Below are 21,730 nucleotides of genomic sequence, written 5' to 3'. Positions count from 1 at the left end.
ACCTAAACAGACATTTCTCCAGTTAAGACATACAGATGGCTAACAAACACATTAAAAGATGCTCAACATCGCTCGTTATTAGATAAATGCAAATCAGAACTACAATGAGATATCACCTCACACTGGTCAGAATGGCCATCATCAAAAAGTCTACAAATAATAAATGCTGGAGAGGATGTGGAGAAAAGGGAACCCTCTTGCTCTGTTGGTGTGAATGTAAATTGATACAGCCACTATGGAAGACAGTATGGAGATTCCTTAAAAAACTAGAAATAAAACCACCATATGACCCAGCAATCCCACTCCTAGGCATATACCCTGAAGAAACCAAAATTGAAAAAGACAGTGTACCCCAATGTTCATTGCAGCATTATTTACAATAGCTAGAACATAGAAGCAAACTAGATGTCCATCAACAGATGAATGAATAAAAGTTGTGGTACATATATACAATGGAATATTACTCAGCCATAAAAAGGAACACATTTGAATCAGTTCTAATGAGGTGGATGACCCTAGAGCCTATTAAACAGAACGAAATAAGTCAGAAAGAGAAAGATAAATATCCTATACTAATGCATATATACGGAATCTAGAAAGATGGTACCAAAGATTTTATTTGCAGGGCAACAGCGGAGAAACAGACAACAGATTTTTGGACACGGGGAGAGGGGAAGAGAGGAGGAGGGGGAGGAGAGGGTGAGATGTATGGAGAGAGTAACATGGAAACTTATATTATCATATGTAAAATAGAGAGCCAATGGGAATTTGCTGTATGTCTCAGGGAACCCATACAGGAGTTCTGTATCAACCTAGAGGGTTGGGATGGGGAGGGAGATGGGAGGGAGATGAAAGAGGGAGGGGACATACATATATCTATGGTTGAGTCTTGTTGATGTTTGGCAGAAACCAACAAAATTCTGTAAAGCAATTATCCTTCAGTTAAAAATATAAATAAATTTAAAAATTAAAAAAATATGTGGCATACACACACACACACACACACACACACACCCCCCAGAATGCCTAAGAGAGACAGAGACAGTGTGCCTGAAGATGAAGAGACAGCGATAATGCCTGAAGAACTATGGATGAAGGTTCATAACATTGTACAGGACCAAAACCAACCCAGGTACAGGTAGTGACCAAAACCATCCCAAAGAAAAAGAAATGCAGTAAGGCAAAATGGTTCTCTGAGGAGGCCGTTCTGATAGCTGAGAAAAGAAGAGACACAAAAGGCAAAGGAGAAAGGAAAAGGTAAACCCAACTGAATACAGAGTTCAAAGAATAGCAAGGAGAGAAAAGAAAGCCTTCTTAAGTGAACAATGCAAATAAATAGAGGAAAATAATAGAATGGTAAAGACTAGAGGTCTCTTTAAGAAATTTAGGGACACCAAGGGAACATTTCCTGCAAAGGTGGACACAACAAAGGGCAGAAATGGTATGGACCTAACAGAAACAGAAGAGATTAAGAAGAGGTGGCAAGAATACACAAGAAATGTACAAAAAGGTCTTAATGACCTGGATAACTATGATGATGTTATCACTCTCTAGAGCCAGACATCCTGGAGTGTGAAGTCAAGTGGGCCTTAGGAAGCATCACTATGAACAAAACTAGTGGAGGTAATGGAATTCTTCTAGCTCAGCTCTTCACAGTCCTTAAAGATGATGCTGTTAAAGTGATGCACTCAATATGCCAGCAAATTTGGAAAACTCAGCAGTGGCCACAGGACTGAAAAAGGTCGGTTTTCATACAATCCGAAAGAAGGACAAGGCCAAAGAATGTTCAGACTACCATACACTTGTTCTCATTCCACATGTTAGCAAGATAATGCTCAAAATCCTTCAAGATAGGCTTCAATAGTACACGAGCCAAGAACTTCCAGATGTACAAGCTGGGTTTAGAAAAGGCAATGGAACTAGAGATCCAATTGCCAACATCTGTTGGATTGTAGAGAAAGCAAGGGAATTCCCCCAAACATCTGCTTCTGCTTCATTGACTATACTGAAGTCTTTGGTGGCGTGGATAACAACAAACTGTGGAAGATTCTTAAAAAGATGAGCATACTAGACCACCTTACCTGCCTCCTGAGAAACCTGTATGCAGGTCAAGAAGCAACAGAACCTGACGTGAAACAATGGGCTGGTTCAAAATTGGGGGAGAAAGTACGTCAAGGCTGTATATTGTCACCTGCTTATTTAACTTACATGCAGAGTACATCATGTGAAGTGCCAGGCTGGATGAATCACAAGCTGGAATCAAGATTGCCAGGAGAAACATAAGCAACCTCAGATATGCAGATGACACCATCTAATGGCAGAAAGTGAAGAGGAACTAAAAAACCTTATCACGAAGGTGGAAGAGGAGAGTGAAAAATCTGACTTAAAACTCAACATTCAAAAAATTAAGATCATGGTATCCAGTCCCATCACTTCAGGGCAAATAGAAGGGGAAAAAGTGAAAGCAGTGACATTTTGTTTTCTTGGACCCCCAAAATCACTGAAGATGGTGACTACAGCCATGAAATTAAAAGATGCTCCTTGGAAGAAAAGCTATGACAAACCTAGACAGCGTATAAATAAAGCACACACATCATTTTGCTGACAGAGGTTCAATATTTTGGCCACCTGATGCAAAGAGCTAACTCATTGGAAAAGACCCCGATGCTGGAGAAAATTGAGGGCAACAGGAGAAGGGGGTGACAGAGGATGAGATGGTTGGATGGCATCACTGACTCAATGGACATGGGTTTGAAGAAACTCGGGGATATAGTAATGGACAGAGAAACTTGGCATGCTGCAGTTCATGGGGTTGCAAAGAGCAGGACATGACTTAGCGACTGAACAACAACAATATATGAGAAACCCACGGCTAGAAAAATATTCAACTATGAAAGGCTGAAAGCTTTTCTACTAAGATTAGGAAACACACAAGGATGCCCATCTCACCAGTTTTATTCAACATAGTATTAGGAATCCTAACCATTGCAATCAGGCAAGAAGAAGATAAAAGGCACCCAGACTGCAGAGGAAGAAGTAAAACTGTTTGCAGGTGATATGTTACTACATACAGAAAACCCTAAAGCCTCCACAATAATAAAAACAGAAATGGCTGCTAATGAATTCAGTAAAGTTGATGTCTAAAAAAATCAATACACAGAAATTTGTTGCTTTTTTGTACACTAATCATGTACTATCAGAGAAATTAAGATTTCAGGCCCATTTACAACTGCATCAAAAAGTTTAAAAGTTTAAAATACCAAAAAAATGTGAAACACCTGTACTTTGAAAACTAAGACGTTGAGAGAAATTGCAGATGGAGATGACACAAATAAATTGAAAGATATACCATGCCTCATGGATTAGAAGAATTAATACTGTTAAAATGTCCATACTGCGTAAAGCAGTTTATACATTCAGTGCAGTCCCTATCAAAATTCCAATGATATTTTGCACAGAACTGGAACAGATAAATCTAAAGTTTGTATAGAATCACACACACACAAAACCAAACCCCAAAGAGCTAAAGAGATCTTAAGAAAGAAGAAGAAAGTTGTAATTATCATATTCCCTAATTTCAAACTATTGTACAAATCTGTAGTAATCAAAAGTGTAAGGTGCTGGCATAAAAACAGACACAGATCAATGGACCAAATAGCCCAGAAATAAATTTACATTTATATGGTCATTAATTTATATGGTCATTAACTTATGACCATATAAATTGGGAAAAGAGTACATCAGGGCTGTATCTTGTCACCCTGTTTATTTAACTTAGATGCAAAGTACATCATGCGAAATGATGGGCTTGATGAAGCACAAGCTAGAATCAAGATTGACAGGAGGAATATTAATAACCTCAGATATGCAGATGACCCCACCCTTATGTCATAAAGTGAAGAGGAACTAAAGAGCCTCTTAATGAAAGTAAAAGAGGAGAGTGAAAAAGTTGCCTTAAAACTCAACATTCAGAAATCTAAGATCATGGCATCTGGTCCCATCACTTCATGGGAAATAGATGGAGAAACAATGGAAACAGTGACAGACTTCATTTTCTTGGGCTCCAAAATCACTGCAGATGGTAATTGCAGCCATGAAATTAAAAGATGCTTGCTCCTTGGAAGAAAAGCTATGACCAACCTAGACAGCATATTATAAAGCAGAGACATTACTTTGCTGACAAAGGTCAGTTTAGTCAGAGCTATGGTTTTTCCAGTAGTTATGTATGGATGATAAAGCTGAGCACCGAAGAATTGATGCTTTTGAACTGTGGTGTTGGAGAAGACTCTTTGAGAGTCCCTTGAGCTGCAAGGAGATCCAACCAGTCCATCCTAAAGGAAATCAGTCCTGAATATTCATTGGAAGGACTGATGCTAAAGCTGAAGCTCCAATCCTTTGGCCACCTGATGCAAAGAACTGACTCATTAAAAAGACCCTGATGCTAGGAGAGATTGACGGCAGGAAGAGAAGGGGACGATAGAGGATAAGATGGTTGGATGCATCACTAACACAATGGACATGAGTTTGAGCAAGCTCCAAGAGTTGGTGGTAGACAGGGAAGCCTGGTGTGCTGCAGTCCATGGGGTTGCAAAGAGTTGGACATGACTGAGCGGCTGAACTGAACTGAACTAATTTATGACAAGGAAGCCAAGAATATACAATGGGGGAGAAGACAGTCTCTTCAAAAAATGGTGCTGGGAAAAAAGAATGAAACGACAGCTTTTTATACCTTGTATAAAAATAAACTCAAAATAGATGACACGAAATGTGAAACCTGAAAGCATAAAACTCCTAGAAGAAAACATAGGCAATATGTTCTTTGGCGTGGTTCTTAGCTATATATATATATATATATATATATATATATATATATATATATATATTTGGATCTGTGTCTTCAGGCAAGGAAAACAAAAGCAAAAATAAACAAGTGGAACTATATCAAACTAAAAAGCCTTGCACAGGAACTGATGGCAGAGGAACTGTCAACAAAATGAAAAGGTATACTGCTGAATCAGTTACGTTCAGTTGCTCAGTCGTGTCCAACTCTGCGACCCCATGGACTGCAGCACACCAGGCTTCCCTGTCCATCACTAGCTTCTGGAGCTTGTTCAGACTCATGTCCATTGAGTCGGTGATGCCATCCAACCATCTCATCTTCTGTCGTCCATTTCTCCTCCTGCCTTCAGTCTTTCCCAGTGTCAGAAGAAGAGTCAGTTCTTTGCATCAGGTGGCCGAAGTATTGGAGTTTCAGCTTCACCATCAGTCCTTCCAGTGAATATTCATGATTGATTTCCTTTATGATTGACTGGTTTGATTTCCTTGCAGTCCAAGGGACTCTCAAGAGTCTTCTCCAACACCACAGTTCAAAAACATAATTTCTTTGGCGCTCAGCTTTCTTTATGGTCCAGCTCTCACATCCATACATGACTACTGGAAAAACCATAGCTTTGACTAGATGAGCCTTTGTCAGCAAAATAATGTGTCTGCTTTTTAATATGCTGTCTACGTTTGTCATAGCTTTCCTTCCAAGGAGTAAGCGTCTTTTAATTTCATGGCTGCAGTCATCATCTGCAATGATTTTGTTGTCCAAGAAAATTGAATTGGAGGACATATTTGCAAGTGATTTATTTTGTAAGGAGTTTAATATCTAAAATATACAAAGAACTTAAAGTGGTCAAGGTCAAAAAACAACCTGATTTTTAAAAATTGGCAGAGGACTTGAATAGACATTTTTCCAAAGGAGACATACAAACTTGAGAAAAGATATTCAGCATCACTAATCATCAGGAAAATGCAATTCAAAACCACAGTGAGATACCATCTCACACCTGTCAGAATGACTATTATCCAAAGGTAACAAGTAAGTGTTGAAGACGATGAAGAGAGGGGAACCCTCACTCACTGTTGTGTGTATGTACTCTGTCGTGTCCAACTCTTGCAACCCCATGGATTGTAATCCACCAGGCTCCTCTGTCTGTGGAATTTTCCAGGCAACAATACTGGAGTGGGTTGCCATTTCCTACTCTGGGAGATCTTCCTGACCCAGGAATTGAACCCAAGTCTCTTGCGTCTCCTGCATTGGCAGACGGATTCTTTATCATTGTGCCATCTGGGAAGCCCCCATGCAATGTTGGTGGGAATATAAATTGGAAGCACAGCATAGAGATTCCTTAAAAATTAAAAAAAGAACTATCATATGATCTACCAATTACAATTCTGTCCATTTTTCCAAAAAAAAAAAAAGACTAATTCAAAAGGATATGTGCACCCCTATGTTCTTTGCATCTTTATTCACAGTAATAAAGATAACAGAGGCAACCCAAGTGCCCATTGATAGATGAATGGATAAAGAAAATGTGGTATATGAGTCATAAAAAAGAATGAAATTTTACCATTTGCAGCAATCTGGATGTCCCTAGAGGATATTATGCTAAGTAAAATAAGACAGAGAAAAACAAATTCCATATGACTTCACTTACATGTGGAATCTAAGTGATGAAACAAAACAGAAACAGACTCAGAGATCCAGAGAACAAACTGGCAGTTGTCATGGAGGAGACGATGAGGGGAGTTGGGCAAAATAGGTGAAGGAAATTAATTTAAATTTCCAGTTATAAAATTAAAGTCATGGGATGTGTTGTGCAGCATAGGAAATATAGTTTATAATATTGTAATAACTTTGTATAGTGACAGATGGCTATTAGACTTATCATGGTGATCAGTAATAATGTATATGTGTCGAATCACTATGTTTTACACCTGAAACTAACATACTGTATGTCATCTGTACTTCAGTGTAAAAAAAAGGGGGGGAAAAGGCTGTATTTTTGATGTTATAGTACTAAGATATTGGTTAGTTTTTATGTATCAAATCTAGACTCGCTGGTTAAACTATAGCTTAGTTAAACTATTAATTTCAACACCAGTTTACTTTAAGATCACAGATTTGAACTGAATGTTAAATAGCTATTACAGTGTTAAAAAGACAATGCTAATGTTTTGCAATCACATATTGTCTTTCATCCTGAGCATCCGGTTGAGCAGTGGTTTTCTAGCTGTGTTCTGCCAAGCCCCAGGGCTACTGTGCAATTTAAAATAGGGTTGGGAGGTTCAGTAAGTTGGGCTCTTTCTCTTACCACCATCATCCAATATCTTCAGTGTTTTATTCTGTGCAGAATTCTGTGTAAGGTTTCCCCTTGTTGAGGTGGGTAGTTTATGTGGTATTTTAAAAGTTTGGAGGCAGTTGCATCCTGGCAGTTATTCCTGTGCATCTAAACCTGTTTGATGTTCTTTTTTCACACTGGTAATAAGTTTTTGATTCTTTATGCTGGAATCTTGGTCTGTAATTTATGTAAACACTGTTTTTTTGCCTCTTTGCCTTTCTCCTCCCACCCTCTCTCTGGCTTATGGGCATCATTGAGTATCTACTTTATGTGACCATAGTAGGATTTTGGCCCTGTACTATATACAATAAAAATCTTTACACAGCAGATTTCCCAGGGACTTAAATTTCTAAAATAAAATTGTGTGCTTTACCTTTTAAAAATACTTAGAATATGGGAAGTTTTACTTACACAAATGCTTTATGTCTGTCTTCAGTGTGAAGATAAAGTACCTTTCAGGATGCTGGAATTAAACTTGTGAAAAACTAGAAAGTTGGGAGCTAAAAACCAGTATTAAAAAAAAACAAAACAAAACCAGTATAGCTGGGATACAAAGCCTAAAAAATCACCCAAATCTACAGGAATTGGGTCCTACAGGTCCATGAGACAGTTGCTAAAGTGGCTTGTCTTCTCATTCTCTTGACATTGTCTTTTACAGAGCAAAAGTTTTAAATTTTAATGAATTTCAGCTTATCAGTTATTTCTTTCAGGGATCATGTCTTTGGTGTTGCATTTACAAAGATACCACTATACCCAAAGTTAGCTACATTTTCTCCTATATTATCTTCCAAGAGTTTTGTAAGTTTTGCATTTTACATTTAGGTCTATGATCCATTTTAATTAATTTTTGTGGAGAGTGTAAAGCCTTTGTCAGACATGTCATTTTTTTTTTCTTGCATATGGATGTCCAGTTATTCCAGCACCATTTGTTGAAAAGACTATCTTTGCTCCATCTTATTACCTTTGCTCTTTTATCGAAGATCAGTTGACTATATTTATAAGGGTCAATTTCTGGGCTCTGTATTCTGTTCCCTTAATCTATTTGTCTGTTCTCTTGCTGATACTACACTGTTGATGACTATAGCTTTATAGTAAATCTTGAAGTTAGGTAACATCAGCCAATTTTGTTCTTCTCTTTTGATATTGTATTAGCTATTCTGACTCTTTGCCTCTCCCTGTAAACTTTAGAATCAGTTTTGTTGATATTCACAAAATATTGATAATTTGCTGATATTTTGATTGGGATTGTATTGAATTCATAGATAATATTGGGAAGAACTGACATTTTGACTGTATTGATTCATCCTTTCCATGAACATGGAATATCTTGTCATTTATTCTTTGACATCGTTCATCAGAGATCTGTAGTTCTTCTCTTATAGATCTTGTACATATTTTATTAGATTTGTACTTAAGTAATTTCTTTAGGTGTTAATATAAATAGTGATGTGTTTTTTTGTTTTTTAATTTTTATTTTATTCATTTGGCTGCAATGGATCTTAGTTGCAGCAGCATATCCACTTCTGTAGTTGTGGTGCGCAGGCTTAGTTACTCCAAGGCATGTGGGATCTTGGCTGCCTGATCAGGGATTGAACCCGTGTCCTCTGCATTGCAAGGCAGGTTCTTAACCACTGGACTACCGGGAAAGTCCTGTGTTTTGTTTTTAATATAAATTCCACATGTTTACTTTTGGCATATAAGAAAATGGTTGACTTTTATATATTAACCTTATATCTTGCAACCTTCCTATAGTTGCTTATTAACTCAAGGGAATTTTTTTTTTTTTTTTGGTTGATTCTTTCAGAATTTCTACATAGATGATCACATCATCTGTGGATAAAGGTAGTTTTATGACTTCTTTCCTGATCTGTATACCTTTTATCTCCTTTTCTTACTGCATTAACTAGGACATCCACTATGATGTTGAAAAGGAGTGATGTAAGAATAGATTGTTGCCTTATATCTGATCTTTGTGGGAAAGTGTCAAGTTTCCCAACATTAAGTATAATGTTAGCTGTATGGTTTCTGTAACAAGTCTTTGTCAAGTTGAGAAAGTTCCTCTCTATTCCTAGTTTTTATCATGGAGTGTTTTTTTTTTCTATCATGAATATATTATATATACACATATATATGTATGTATATGTATTTTTAAAATTGGAGAACAATTGCTTTACAATGTTGTGGTGGTCTCTGTAGTACATCAGTGTGAATCAGTCATAATTATATATATATCACCTCTCTCTTGAGCCTCCCTACCTGCCACATTCCACCCCTCTAAGTTGTCGTAGAATGCCAGACTGGGCTTCGTGTGTTATACAGCAGCTTCCCACTAGGAAGGTTACCTATTTTATACATGATTGTGTATATATGTCAGTGCTACTTTCTTAGTATGTCCTACCCTCTCCTTCCCACGCCATGTCTACCAGTTTGTTCTTTACATCTGCATTTCCATTTCTCTGTAAATAGGTTCATCAGTACTATTTTTCTAGATTCCATATATATGCATTAATATATGATATTTGTTTTTCTCTTTCTGGCTTACTTCACTCAGTATAATAGACTCTAGGTTCATCCACCTCACTAAAACTACTCAAATTCATTCCTTTTTATGGCCGAGTAATATTCCATTGTATATATGTACCACAACTACTTTATTTTTATTTCTAGCTTTATAAATTTTTTTTTAAATTGGTGAAAATTACTTTACAATGTTGCATCAGTTTCTGCCATACAACGTGAATCAGTCATAATTTTATATATATCCCTTCTGTGTTGAGCCTTCCTCCCCTCCCCCCATCCCACCCCTCTAGGTCATGACAGAGCACCAGACTGGGCTCCCTGTATTATACAGCAACTTTCCACTGACTGTCTGTTTTACACATGATGGTCTATGTATGTCAGTGGTACTTGCTCAATTCATCTCACTCTCACCTCCCCTGCTGTGTCAAGTCTGTTCTCTACTAGGTTCATCAGTACCATTTTTCTAGATTCCATATATATGTGTTAATATATTAATACTTGTTTTTTTCTTTCTGACTTACTTCACTCTGTATAAGAGGCTCTAGGTTCATCTACCTCACTACAACTGACTCAGATTTATTCCTTTTTATGACTGAGTATATTCCATTGTACCACAACTTCTTTATCCATTCATTTGTTGATGGACATCTAGGTTCCTTCCATGTCCTAGCTATTGTAAATAGTGCTGTGATGAACATTGGGGTACATGTGTCATTTTGAATTGTGGCTTTCTCAGGGTATATGCCCAGTAGTAGGATTGCTGGGTCATATGGTAGTTTGGGGGCTTCCCTAGTGGGTAAGTGATAAAGAATATGCCTGTAATTCAGGAGCCCACCTTCTACACAAGGGATGTGGGTTCAATCCCTGAATTGGGAATATCGCCTGTAGAAGAAAATGGCAACCCGCTCTAATATTCTTGCCTGGGAAATCCCATGGACAAAGGAGCTTGGAGGGCTACAGTCCACGGGGTCACAAGAGCCAGACATGACTTAGCGGCTAAACCGCCACCACATGGTGGTTTTATCCCTAGTTTGTTGTGAGTCTCCACACTGGAGCGGCAGTGCCAGTTCACCCTCCCACCAGCAGTGCAGCAGGGTTCTAGTTTCTCTACGTGCTCTCTAGCATTTATTGTTCGCAGTTCTTTTTCTGATGACCATTCTGATTGGTATGAAGTGATACCTCATTGTAGTTTTGATTTGTATTTCTCTAATAATGAGTGATGTGAACATCTTTTCATGTGTTTATTGGCCATCTGTATGTCTTCTTTTGAGAAATGTCTGCTTAAATTTTTGTTCAGTTTTTGATTGGAGTGGTGAATGAATTATATATTATTTAATGATCTATTGCTGTATATTTTTATGGAGGTAAAATTCAGTTTCATTTTCATTCTTCCTTGTTCATTGATTATTCTTTTACTTTTACCAATTGGTAATTTGTGTATTTTTAGGCTCAGCTTGCCAATCGGAAACAAAAATTAGAGTCTGTGGAACTGTCCAGCCAGTCGGAAATTCAGCACCTGAGCAGTAAGCTGGAGCGGGCCAATGATACTATCTGTGCCAATGAGTTGGAAATAGAGCGCCTCACCATGAGAGTCAATGACTTGGTCGGAACCAATATGACTATTATGCAAGAGCAGCGGCAGAAAGAAGAAAAATTGAGGGAATCTGAAAAACTGCTAGAGGTATATTTTTAAATTTTTATATACTATAACTGAGGAAATGTGTGTGTGTCTGTTTTAAGAGAAACTAATTAACCTAGAACCAGGTTCCAAAATCTGCAGTTTCTTACCGACTCTATAGCCAATGGATCAGATATTGACATTGGGCCTTTTAATACTGTATCTGTTATATAGTTTACAGTTTGACTCCTGGCTTCCTTTTCTCGTGAAATAGAAAAACTGTAATAACATCTGACTTTTTTTCTGAGTATTTTTACAGGTTCTGCAAGAAGAAAAGAGAGGATTGAAGGCAGCTCTTCAGACTCAAGAAAATTTTATCCATGATGCAAGAATACAAAAGGAGAAGCTGCAAGCAAAATTAAAGGCAGTTGATACTCAACACACAGTAGAGACCATAAGGTATAACCTTAAATATTATTAGTCTTAGCCACAGGGTGGTTTGGCATTTGCATGGTTTTTAATATTACATATTCATAATTTTGTGCTTGATCATATTATAGGTTTTCTTAGTTTTAATTTCGGAGTTAAATTTTTAGGGTATTAGATAATAATGTATGGTTATTTTTTTCTACCTTCAGTTTGGGTCCCCTAAACAAGAAACTCTGATGTTTAGAAAGTTAGAAACCCTTTTGTCAATCTGTATGGGCTTCCCAGGTGATGCAGTGGTAAAGAATCCACCTACCAATGGAAGAGATGTGGGTTCAATCCCCTGGGTTGGGAGATCCTCGGGAGGAGGAAATGATAACCCATGCCATTATTCTTGCCAGGATGATCCAGTGGACAGAGGAGCCTCACAGGCTACAGTTCACGGGGCTACAAAGAGTCAGACATGACTTAGCAACTATTCTTTCTCTGTCTCCTGTTAATTTGTACCCTTGCTGAAACTCCAAACATGAAAGGAATTATAGTCTTTTGTCTCTTGGGAGGCCTACCTTCTTTGGTAAAATAGATCATGATTAGTAGCTGATAAGGACATGTGCTTATCTTCTGTGAGAACTCCAAAATTACAACTTGCTGCTGAACAACCATCAACAGAAATATGTTGGCTTCCACCAAAAAGATACCCCACGTCCAAAGGCAAAGGAGGAGCCCTGGCAAGATGGTAGGAGGGGCACAAGCACGTTTAGAATCAACCCCATACTGGCCAGAGATGCTCAGAGGGCTCAAACAAACCTTGTGCCACTGGGACCCAGGGATCCCACAGAGACTGAGCCAGAACTGTGTTTGAGTATCTCCTGTAGAGGTATGGGTCAACAGTGGCCTGCCGCAGAGGCAGGGGCTCTGGGTGCAGTAGACCTGGGTATGGCATAAGCCCTCTTGGAGGAGGTCACCATTAACCCCACCATAGGGCAGCCAGAACTTAGAGAAACAGACTATTGGAGGGCACAAACAAAACCTTGTGTGCACCAGGACCCAGGAGAAAGGAGCAGTGATCCCACAATAGACTGAGCCAGACTTGCCTGTGAGTGTCCGGGAGTCTCGGGCAGAGGCGTGGGTCTGCGGTGGCCAGCTGTAGGGTCAGAGGCACTGATTGCGGCAGTGTGTGCATGGAACCTTTTGAAGGAGGTCTCTATTATCTTCATTACCTCCACCATAGTTTGCCCTCAGGTCAAACTCCTCCAACAGGGAGGAAACAGGACCCCCCTCCCTATCAACAGAAAATTGGATTAAAGATTTATTGAACACGACCCCACCCATCAGACCAAGACCCAGTTTCCCCCTTAGTCAGTCTCTCCCATCAGGGAGCTTCCTTATCCTTATCCATCAGAGGGCAGACAGACTGAAAACCACAATCACAGAAAACTAACCAAACTGATCACATGGACCACAGCCTTGACTATGAGCCATGCCATGTAGGGCCACCCAAGATGGATGGGTAATGATGGAGAGTTCTAACAAAACGTGTTCCACTGGAGAAGGGAATGGCAAACCACTTCAGTATTCTTGCCTTGAGAACCCCATGAAAAGGCAAAAAGATAGGACACTGAAAGATGAACTCCCCAGGTCGGTAGGTGTCCAGTATACTACTGGAGATCAGTGGAGAAATAACTCCAGAAAGAATGAAGAGATGGAACCAAAGCAAAAACAGCACCCAATTGTGGCTGTGGCTGGTGATGGAAGTTAAGTCTGATGCTGTAAAGAGCAATATTGCATAGGAACCTGGAATGTTAAGTCCATGAATCAAGGCAAATTTAAAGCGATCAAACAGGAGGGGGCAAGAGTGAACATCGACATTTTAGGAATCAATGAAGTAAAATAGACTGGAATGTGTGAATTTAACTCAGATGACCATTATATCTACTACTATGGGCAAGAATCCCTAAGAAGAAATGGAGTAGCCATCAAGGTCAACGAAGAGTCTGAAATGCAGTACTTGGATGCAATCTCAAAAACAATAGAATGATCTCTGTTCGTTTCTAAGGCAAACCATTCACTCTCACAGTAATCCAAGTCTATGCCCCGACCAGTAATGCTGAAGAAGCTGAACGGTTCTGTGAAGACCTACAAGACCTTCTAGAAGTAACACCCAAAAAAGAAGTCCTTTTCATTATAGGGGACTGGAATGCAAAAGTAGGATGTCAAGAGACACCTGGAGTAACAGACAAATTTGGCCTTGGAGTACAAAAAGCAGGTCACAGGCTAACAGTTTTGTCAAGAGAATGCACTGGTCATAGCAAACACCCTCTTCCAGTAACATAAGAGAAGACTCTACACATGGACATCACCAGTTGGTCAATATAGAAATCAGAATGATTATATTCTTTGCAGCCTAAGATGAGGAAGCTCTATACAGTCAGCTAACTTTTTTTTTTTTTGGTAAACCAGGAAACAGACTAAAGAATTCCGAAGAGTTTCATTACTAAAAAGAATTGGGAAAATACGAACTGCTTCTGTGTTGTTTTTGTTTGCAAAGATGCAGGCCTTTAACAATCCTTCTATGTCTTCCCGTAGATCACTGGAGGAACCTCTGGCAGAAAGGAGGTATGCCTCTCAAGGGCAGGGGGACTTGCAGAACGTGCTCTGCCAACTGGATTTTACCCACACTAGTGAAGAGCTTCTGCAGGCAGAGGTGACGCGTCTGGAAGGCAGGTAGATAATTACATGCATTTCAGCAATGTTCAAATTGTTAGAAACTATTTCAATCATTGTATTGATAAAGTAAGCTAATATAACAAATGAAAACATGTTTTTTCCTCCAGCTTTCACAAATTGGCCTAACTTCTGATTTTACTGAGATTAAAGGAGAACTTTGATCTCAAGTAAAGTAGAACTTCCTAATCTTTTTACCACCAAACCTACCAGTCAGCCTGCACCTGTCTGTGCCCTTAATCTGTGAAGAGTGGATGAATCAATGGATTACATGTCTGTGCTTCTAAGATTCCACTTATATATAGTTTCTACAGTTTTTTCTTTTCTTTTTTACATTGTCAATTCTTAATCTCTGCTAAATCATTTCCCCTGGTATAAAATTTGTTTTAATATTCCTCATCTTGGGAAAAAGATGAAAACCCTCCTTTAATTCTACATCCCTGTCAAGTTACTTCCATATTTCTCTGCTCTTCTTCAAAACCCAGTTCTTCAAGAGGTGTCTATATTGACTCTCTGTATGTCTTCACATTTCTCCCATGCAGAAGGCCTTCGGTTAGACTGGCTTTCCCCTCTACCAGCCACCTCACTGGGGAGGTCTCACTGGACATATGGTGCTCCTTCCTTCTGTTCTGAAATGCTGTTGATATGTCCTTGTGTGTTGATTGAATTCTTATTTATGCTGTACTATGCCCAGCTCACTTGTATTACAATACAGTGAAGTTTTTTTTTTGTCATACTGCAGAACTTTTTGATTGGGAGCAGTTTGATATTTTATTTTAAACGTAAATCACAGTCATTTGTACTCTAATGTTTTCTGCATGTAGAAGATAAAAATATATAAACTGTTAGCCTGCAGGGAAACAAACAACCAAAAAATTTCCATTTTGCCTTTTTAAGTAACAAATTTTTGTCCCTACTCTAACTAATATATCTTTTATTACTGTTTTTGGAAACTACTAAGTATTTTCTTTGCATAGTAAATATACATGCATCCACAGAATTTTTGCTTTATTTCTCACCTTGAAATACTTAAGATATTCTTAATTCTCATTACTGAAGTATATTTGCACACTGTAGATTGAATAAAATAAAGTTTAGTATTCTTATTGACGGGCTTCCCTGGTGGCTCAGACAGTAAAGAATCCACCTGCAATGCAGCAGACCTGGGTTCAGTCCCTGGGTTGAGAAGATCCCCTGGAGGAGGGCTTGGCAACCCACTCAAGTGTTCTTGCCTGGAGAATCCTCATAGACAGAGGAGCCTGGTGGGCTACAATCCATGGGTCGCAAAGAGTTGGACACAACTAAGCACAGCACAGCACATTCTTCTTGACATTGCTTCCCTGGTGGCTCTGCAGGTAAAGAATCCATTTGTATCAGTGAAGGAGACACAGGTTAAATCCTTGAGTTGGGAAGATCCCCTGGAGAAGGTATGGCAACCCACTCCAGAATTCTTGCCTGGGAAGTCCCATGGACAGAGGAGCCTGGTGGTGATCCATGGGATCGCAAAAGAGGTGGACACGACTTAGCAGCTAAACAACAATGACAAATTGTTATTGATATTAGAGCTGATACTTATATTTTTTATCATAGATTTTCCATTGATTAACTTTTTAGTGGTCTTTTACATGTTTTGCTATGCTTTCGGCAGACTCTGAAGACTTGTGTCTTGCTTCTGACACACTGCCAACCTGGAACACCTTATTCTCTTTAGGCCTCGATTTTCCCATCTTTAGATAGGACAAGATTATTTCTGATTTTTCTTTTCTCTCTACCTCAGTGTTCTATTTGACATATTGTAGTCATGTCGCTAAGAGTTGGACATGACTGAGCGGCTTCACTTTCCCTTTTCACTTTCATGCGTTGGAGAAGAAAATGGCAACCCACTCCAGTGTTCTTGCCTGGAGAATCCCAGGGACAGCGGAGCCTGGTGGGCTGCCGTCTATGGGATCGCACAGAGTCGGACACGACTGAAGTGACTTAGCAGCAGCAGTCATGTACTAAGTACCACATAATAAGCATTCTAGGATTTTTAGAAATAAGGTTGGAATAAATGGATACAAATACCTCTGTTCAGTAATAAAACTGAATGACTTAAAGATTATTTTTCTATAGCAAAAGACAGGTAGAAAAAGGAACCGTTTTAGATGGCTTATTTGTATTGTTCAGTTTGAACAGAATACTCCGTGAAACAGGAACTGGAGGAATGTACATGATTGTTTTGTGTTGTATTGCCAAGGTGATATTTTGAACGATAGCTTATCTGGTAAATTGGCTGTGTGTGGGAACAGTCGAACAGTTATTAAGCCTTTATTGAACAGTCTGGAGCCAAATGATGAAGGGCCCGAGAGTATGGTGGACAAGGTTAAAGGGAGGTGAGAAGTTAAAGATATTATTTTAATTATAGAATTTGTAGTTTGAGAGACAGAATATGTACATTAAAAGACCTAAGAGCAATTTAAAGTGAAAGTTCTAGAAAGTGTCTACATTCAAACTCTAACAATTGAAAGTAGACTGTTTTTAAGATGATTTAGGGGAATGAGGGTCAGGGTGGCTCTATCCAGGTAAATGCTGATTAGATTCTTGAAAGGGTGTTGACTGTCCATTGTCAGGTGGTAGGGGGAGGTGCTGTGTGGCCAGGGAGGTGGTATGTGAAAATAAAAGAAATCAGGCTTAGCACATGTCTCAAGGCAGACTGTAAAGCCTAGCAATTTAGAAGCAAAACGACTTTATAGTGGATATAAGCTGTGAGATAAGACAAGTATGGTGTCCCTGAGGTTCTTATATCTGATGAGGGATAAATAAAGGTGACAGGTTGGAAACTCATGATTATTTTGGCAGCTGTGTGATGGATGGGATTGTAATTAAGCGTGGTGAAGAATGACAGTATGATGGCAGCTCGTGTATGACTAGAAAGAAAAAATTGCCTAAGTTGCTATAACATTTAGAGTTTTGTAACCAGTAGTATTTTAAGCAGATAGAAGGTATATAGGTGAACACAGAAGTCAAAAGTATCTCCCCAGAAGTGTGGATTGGATTTTGCTGACTCCACTGATATGGAAATTGGAAATGAGTTTTATTTTGGGGTACAAAGTGATGTTTATTTCTTGGACATTAAGAGGGTAGTTAGATAAGTCAACTTGTGGGATTCAGGGTTTTGTTTTGTTTTAAATATGTGACTTTATTTTTGTCATAAAGCTTAGAATCTGTGAGTGCAACATGTAAACAGCTGAGCCAAGAGCTAATGGAAAAATATGGAGAGCTGAAGAAGATGGAAGTGCACAACAATGAGTACAGGGCTGAGATCAAGAAGGTGAGAGGTGCAGACCCCTCCGTGTTTGTAGACTGAGCAGTGGGTTGGGAGGTTATAGTCGTTAATTTTAATGAGAGAAAAATGTCATCCAGAGGCCATGTGATGCTCATGAGTAGAGTGCCTGTAAGGTGCTTAGGAGAATGTCTGTGTCATCCTCAGGGATGCCGTTTAAGTATTTTCAAGATAATTGAAGCCTGCCTCCTTTGAACTTTACAATTTTATTTTAAATATGTCTTGATGAAAATTTTTCTAAAAGATAATACACCTTCTTGCTTGCATGAACACATGAACATATTAATTGAGCTGACATTTAGTATTTTCTTACTGGCTGAAGGTGGTGATGGATGTGTGTTCTCTTCTGTATTGTGGGTAGTTATATCCTCATTGGCATTTGAAGTTTGTGGAATTTGTCTCTGTGTTAGTGGCCCTAACTGTCCTGTTTGTTGAGTCATTTCTTTTTATTACTTCTTTGAGATTACTTCTAGCTCCTTTCTTTTTCTCTTTCTGTTATCTTCTGTGGACCAGGAAACCATATAAGCAAATTTTTAGATTTGCAACCAGAAAGAGTGAAGGTAACAAACGCTGTCCTCTAGACTATGTGTGCTTCAGCTCGTTGATGCTGGTTCTCAGCATCTGAGTCAGCCATCTCTCACTGTTTGGAGATCTAATAAATAATTGTGGGCATAACCACCTGACCTTCAGTACAGATATATAGCTTGGTAAATTGCTAATCTTTTGCAGATTTAATTAGGGAAAAATTTATGACTTGAGGCAAGGTAAAAATTACTCTATTATTAATATTATATTTTTCTATCTAACATGTCTTCTCTCAATTTGTAATGCTTTCTATTTTTTTGCAGTTGAAAGAACAGATTTTACAGGCTGAACAGAGTTACAGTTCTGTACTAGAAGGAATGAAGATGGAGATCTCCCAACTAACTCGAGAGTTACATCAGCGAGATATCACTATTGCTTCCACCAAAAGTTCTTCCTCTGACATGGAAAAGCGACTCAAAGCAGAGATACAAAAGGCAGAAGAAAAAGCAGTCGAGCATAAGGTGAAACGAACAAAAATTTTCTTTATTTGAAGTTTGTTTTTGAAGGTTCGATTTATTAAAGGTATAATTTCCATAGTGTTTAATTCAGTACATTTTTATTAACCCCCTTCTTTAGGCTGGTTAACAAGTAGTCTTGTGAAGATTGGCAGGAGTTAAGAGTAGTTCAGACAAGTGAAAGGACTATTTCTATGGTGAGTGGTGAAGGTTACCCTGTTCACTGTGGCAGGTGGGACAAGTGGTGAGGGATGAAATGGGAAAGCAGGGATTAGCTCCTGAAAAGCCCGCCTGCCCTGTGCAGGAGTTTTCATGTTATCTTGGGGTCTGTAGAGAATGGGTTAAACAGGAGGAAAAGTATCTGTGGTTGTATGGAGAATAAGAAAGGAGGCAGAGAGACCACTCAGATGCTGTCACAGCAGTGAGATGGTGGCCTGAGCACTGTGCAGGGGAGACCCAGGGAAGTGGATCGTTCTGGAGATACTTGCCTGGTAAGACTGACTAGACTTTGTATTTGACTGGACAGGGAGAGTGAGTTAGACAGAGTTAGGGAAGGATGTCACTAGGATTCCAGCTTGGGCAACTGATTAGAGAGTGATGCTCTTTAATGAAATACAGAAAAGATAAGGAGCAGGTTTGGGGAGGATAATGAATTTGTATGAATATTACACAAAATGGGGAAGCTGGCAGAAGGGACACTGGTTTGAGATAAAAGCTGGACTTTCATATGGAAATATCTAAGTTCCATAGAAGGCCTGGAGTGCAAGATTCAAATCAAGGTAAGACATTTAGCCGTGGAAGTTTTTACATGAAGTTGGCATTTGAAACCCCAAGACACTTAGATATTGTAAGGAGAAGGCATAGAGTGTGAAGAGGAGAGACTTGAACCCAACTTAGGAAACTACTCATTTAGAGTAAAAAGGTGCCAGAATGATGCTAAAAAGGAAAGAGACAATAAGGAAGAAAACCAGATAGTTTTCAGAAAAGAAGCAGGAAGCCAAGGAAGGCAGGAATCTTCAAGTAGGAATAAGCTACTTGAAAGGAGTGCAGATTACAAGATGCTGGAGGCAGAGGCCAGGAAGAGGAGTGCCAGGGAGTCACCAGTGCCTGGATTGATCTGTTTAGAATAATACTCTTAATTGCATGCGTACAAATTCATGTTGAAACACCTCTTCAAAAAATGTTTTAGAAAGTATTTGTATATATGAATGAAGAATGTAACTTCACCTAATGAAAATTATATATAGAAAAAATTTTTAAGATGGATTTGATTTATTCATTACATTTATTTCTTTTTTTCTACTTTTCCCTTCTCAGGAGATGTTGGGTCAGCTGGAATCACTCAAGTTAGAAAATCGTCATCTTTCTGAAATGGTGATGAAATTGGAATTGGGTTTACATGAGGTACATATATAGAAACTTGCTTTTCTGCTATACAAGCCTTAAAAGAAATTCATTTGTTAATACTGATATTGTAGAGAAAGCTAAGATCAAACTATGAAATAATCCTTCTGCAAAAACTTTCTCAAAAAGAAGACAGTGATAGGAGTGGCAAAATATGACTCTTCACTCCAGCAACTGGAAGATTTAAAAAAATACTATATGTGGTAAAAATACATGTAAAATAGAGAGAATATATATAAAGGGTTTAGCATAGTGTCTGGCATTTAGTAGGTATATAATAAATATTTAACGCTGTTATTATTACTGTAATTACTATTTTCACACTCTTTTCATTATAAAGTATGTCATCTTTTAAGTATTTTTGTTTTAAATATATTTCTACAAGGTAAAAGTGTTAAGTGAAATTGTTAGTCGCTTGGTTGTATCTGACTCTGCGACCCCATGGACTATAGCCCTCCAGGCTCCTCTGTCTATGGGATTCTCCAGGCAAAAATACTGGAATGGGTAGCCATTCCCTTCTCCAGGGGATCTTCCCAACTCAGAGATCAAACCCATATCTCCTGCATTGCAGGCAGATTCTTTACCATCTGAGCCACTAGAGAAAATACACTTCATTTAATCAAATATTCTAGAATCTTTTATGCTCAAAGTATTTAGTAGATGATGTAATAGATACAAGGATGAATAAGATTCTTGTCTTTACAAGACTGAGGGTAATCCAGTAGGGGAGGATAAGAAGTGTAAGCAAGCTTCTATGAAACCAGAGAACAGGATTAGCTAACAGTTACCAGCTGTGTGGGTGCTCTTTTAACTGTTTTGTTATAAAATTGTTATTTTTGCAAAATGACCCGTCTGTTTCTTACCCCTCTTTTCTTGATATAGGTCAAATGCCCAGAGATTTTAGAAATTCTTTTTTTCTGTTTTTCTGGAGAGTCTATGCCTCCAAAAATTCGTGGTTGTACAGTGCCCCTTTTGGCTCCTAGGTAGTTTTAGTTTCACTCTCAAGGATTGTGGAGGCTGGGGTGGAAGAACACGCAAAACACTACACGAATACTTTATTTCAGCTAAAAGAAAATACAGGGAATCATTTTTATAATCTTTTGAGAGGGTGAGACTCTCTTAGCATCTTGAAACCACAAATAATTTTACAACATAAAGAATTCTACAACATAAAAATATGAAATTTCTGGATTACAAAAGGCCCCATTTAAAAGACTGATTGACTAGAGGAAAACAATCGGTTAACAGACAAAAGGTTAATGTATTAATATAAAGGCCTTATAAAGATAATACAATCATTGAATCTAGTAGGAAAATAGGTTCAGTTCAGTACAGTTCAGTCACTCAGTGGTGTCCGACTCTTTGAGACCCCATGGACTGCAGCAGGCCAGGCTTCCCTGTCTATTACCAATTCCCAGAGCTTGTTCAAGCTAATGTGCATCGAGTCAGTGATGCCATCCAACCATTTTATCCTCTGTCGTCCCCTTCTCTTCCTGCCTTCAATTTTTTC

At 38.6% G+C, this 21,730-nt stretch overlaps 1 protein-coding gene across 9 annotated transcripts in view; it reads left to right on the top strand.

Annotated features, from left to right (window-relative positions):
• CEP63 (centrosomal protein 63) overlaps positions 1–21,730 on the top strand; it is a 79,281-nt gene that overhangs the window by 49,571 nt on the left and 7,980 nt on the right. For all 9 annotated transcript variants that reach the window (XM_045166458.1, XM_025291450.3, XM_045166463.1 and 6 more), the window contains 6 exons: positions 11,134–11,367; positions 11,624–11,763; positions 14,317–14,454; positions 17,650–17,764; positions 18,625–18,822; positions 20,134–20,220. In XM_045166458.1, the coding sequence (XP_045022393.1) occupies positions 11,134–11,367; positions 11,624–11,763; positions 14,317–14,454; positions 17,650–17,764; positions 18,625–18,822; positions 20,134–20,220 (912 nt within the window). The remainder of the gene's footprint in view (positions 1–11,133; positions 11,368–11,623; positions 11,764–14,316; positions 14,455–17,649; positions 17,765–18,624; positions 18,823–20,133; positions 20,221–21,730) is intronic.

The sequence above is a fragment of the Bubalus bubalis genome, chromosome 1 (assembly GCF_019923935.1).
Source record: "Bubalus bubalis isolate 160015118507 breed Murrah chromosome 1, NDDB_SH_1, whole genome shotgun sequence".
Classification (NCBI taxonomy): Eukaryota; Metazoa; Chordata; class Mammalia; order Artiodactyla; family Bovidae; genus Bubalus; species Bubalus bubalis.
The sequence above is the reverse complement of the archived record's forward strand: the minus strand, read 5'-3'. Positions and strand labels throughout refer to the sequence as shown.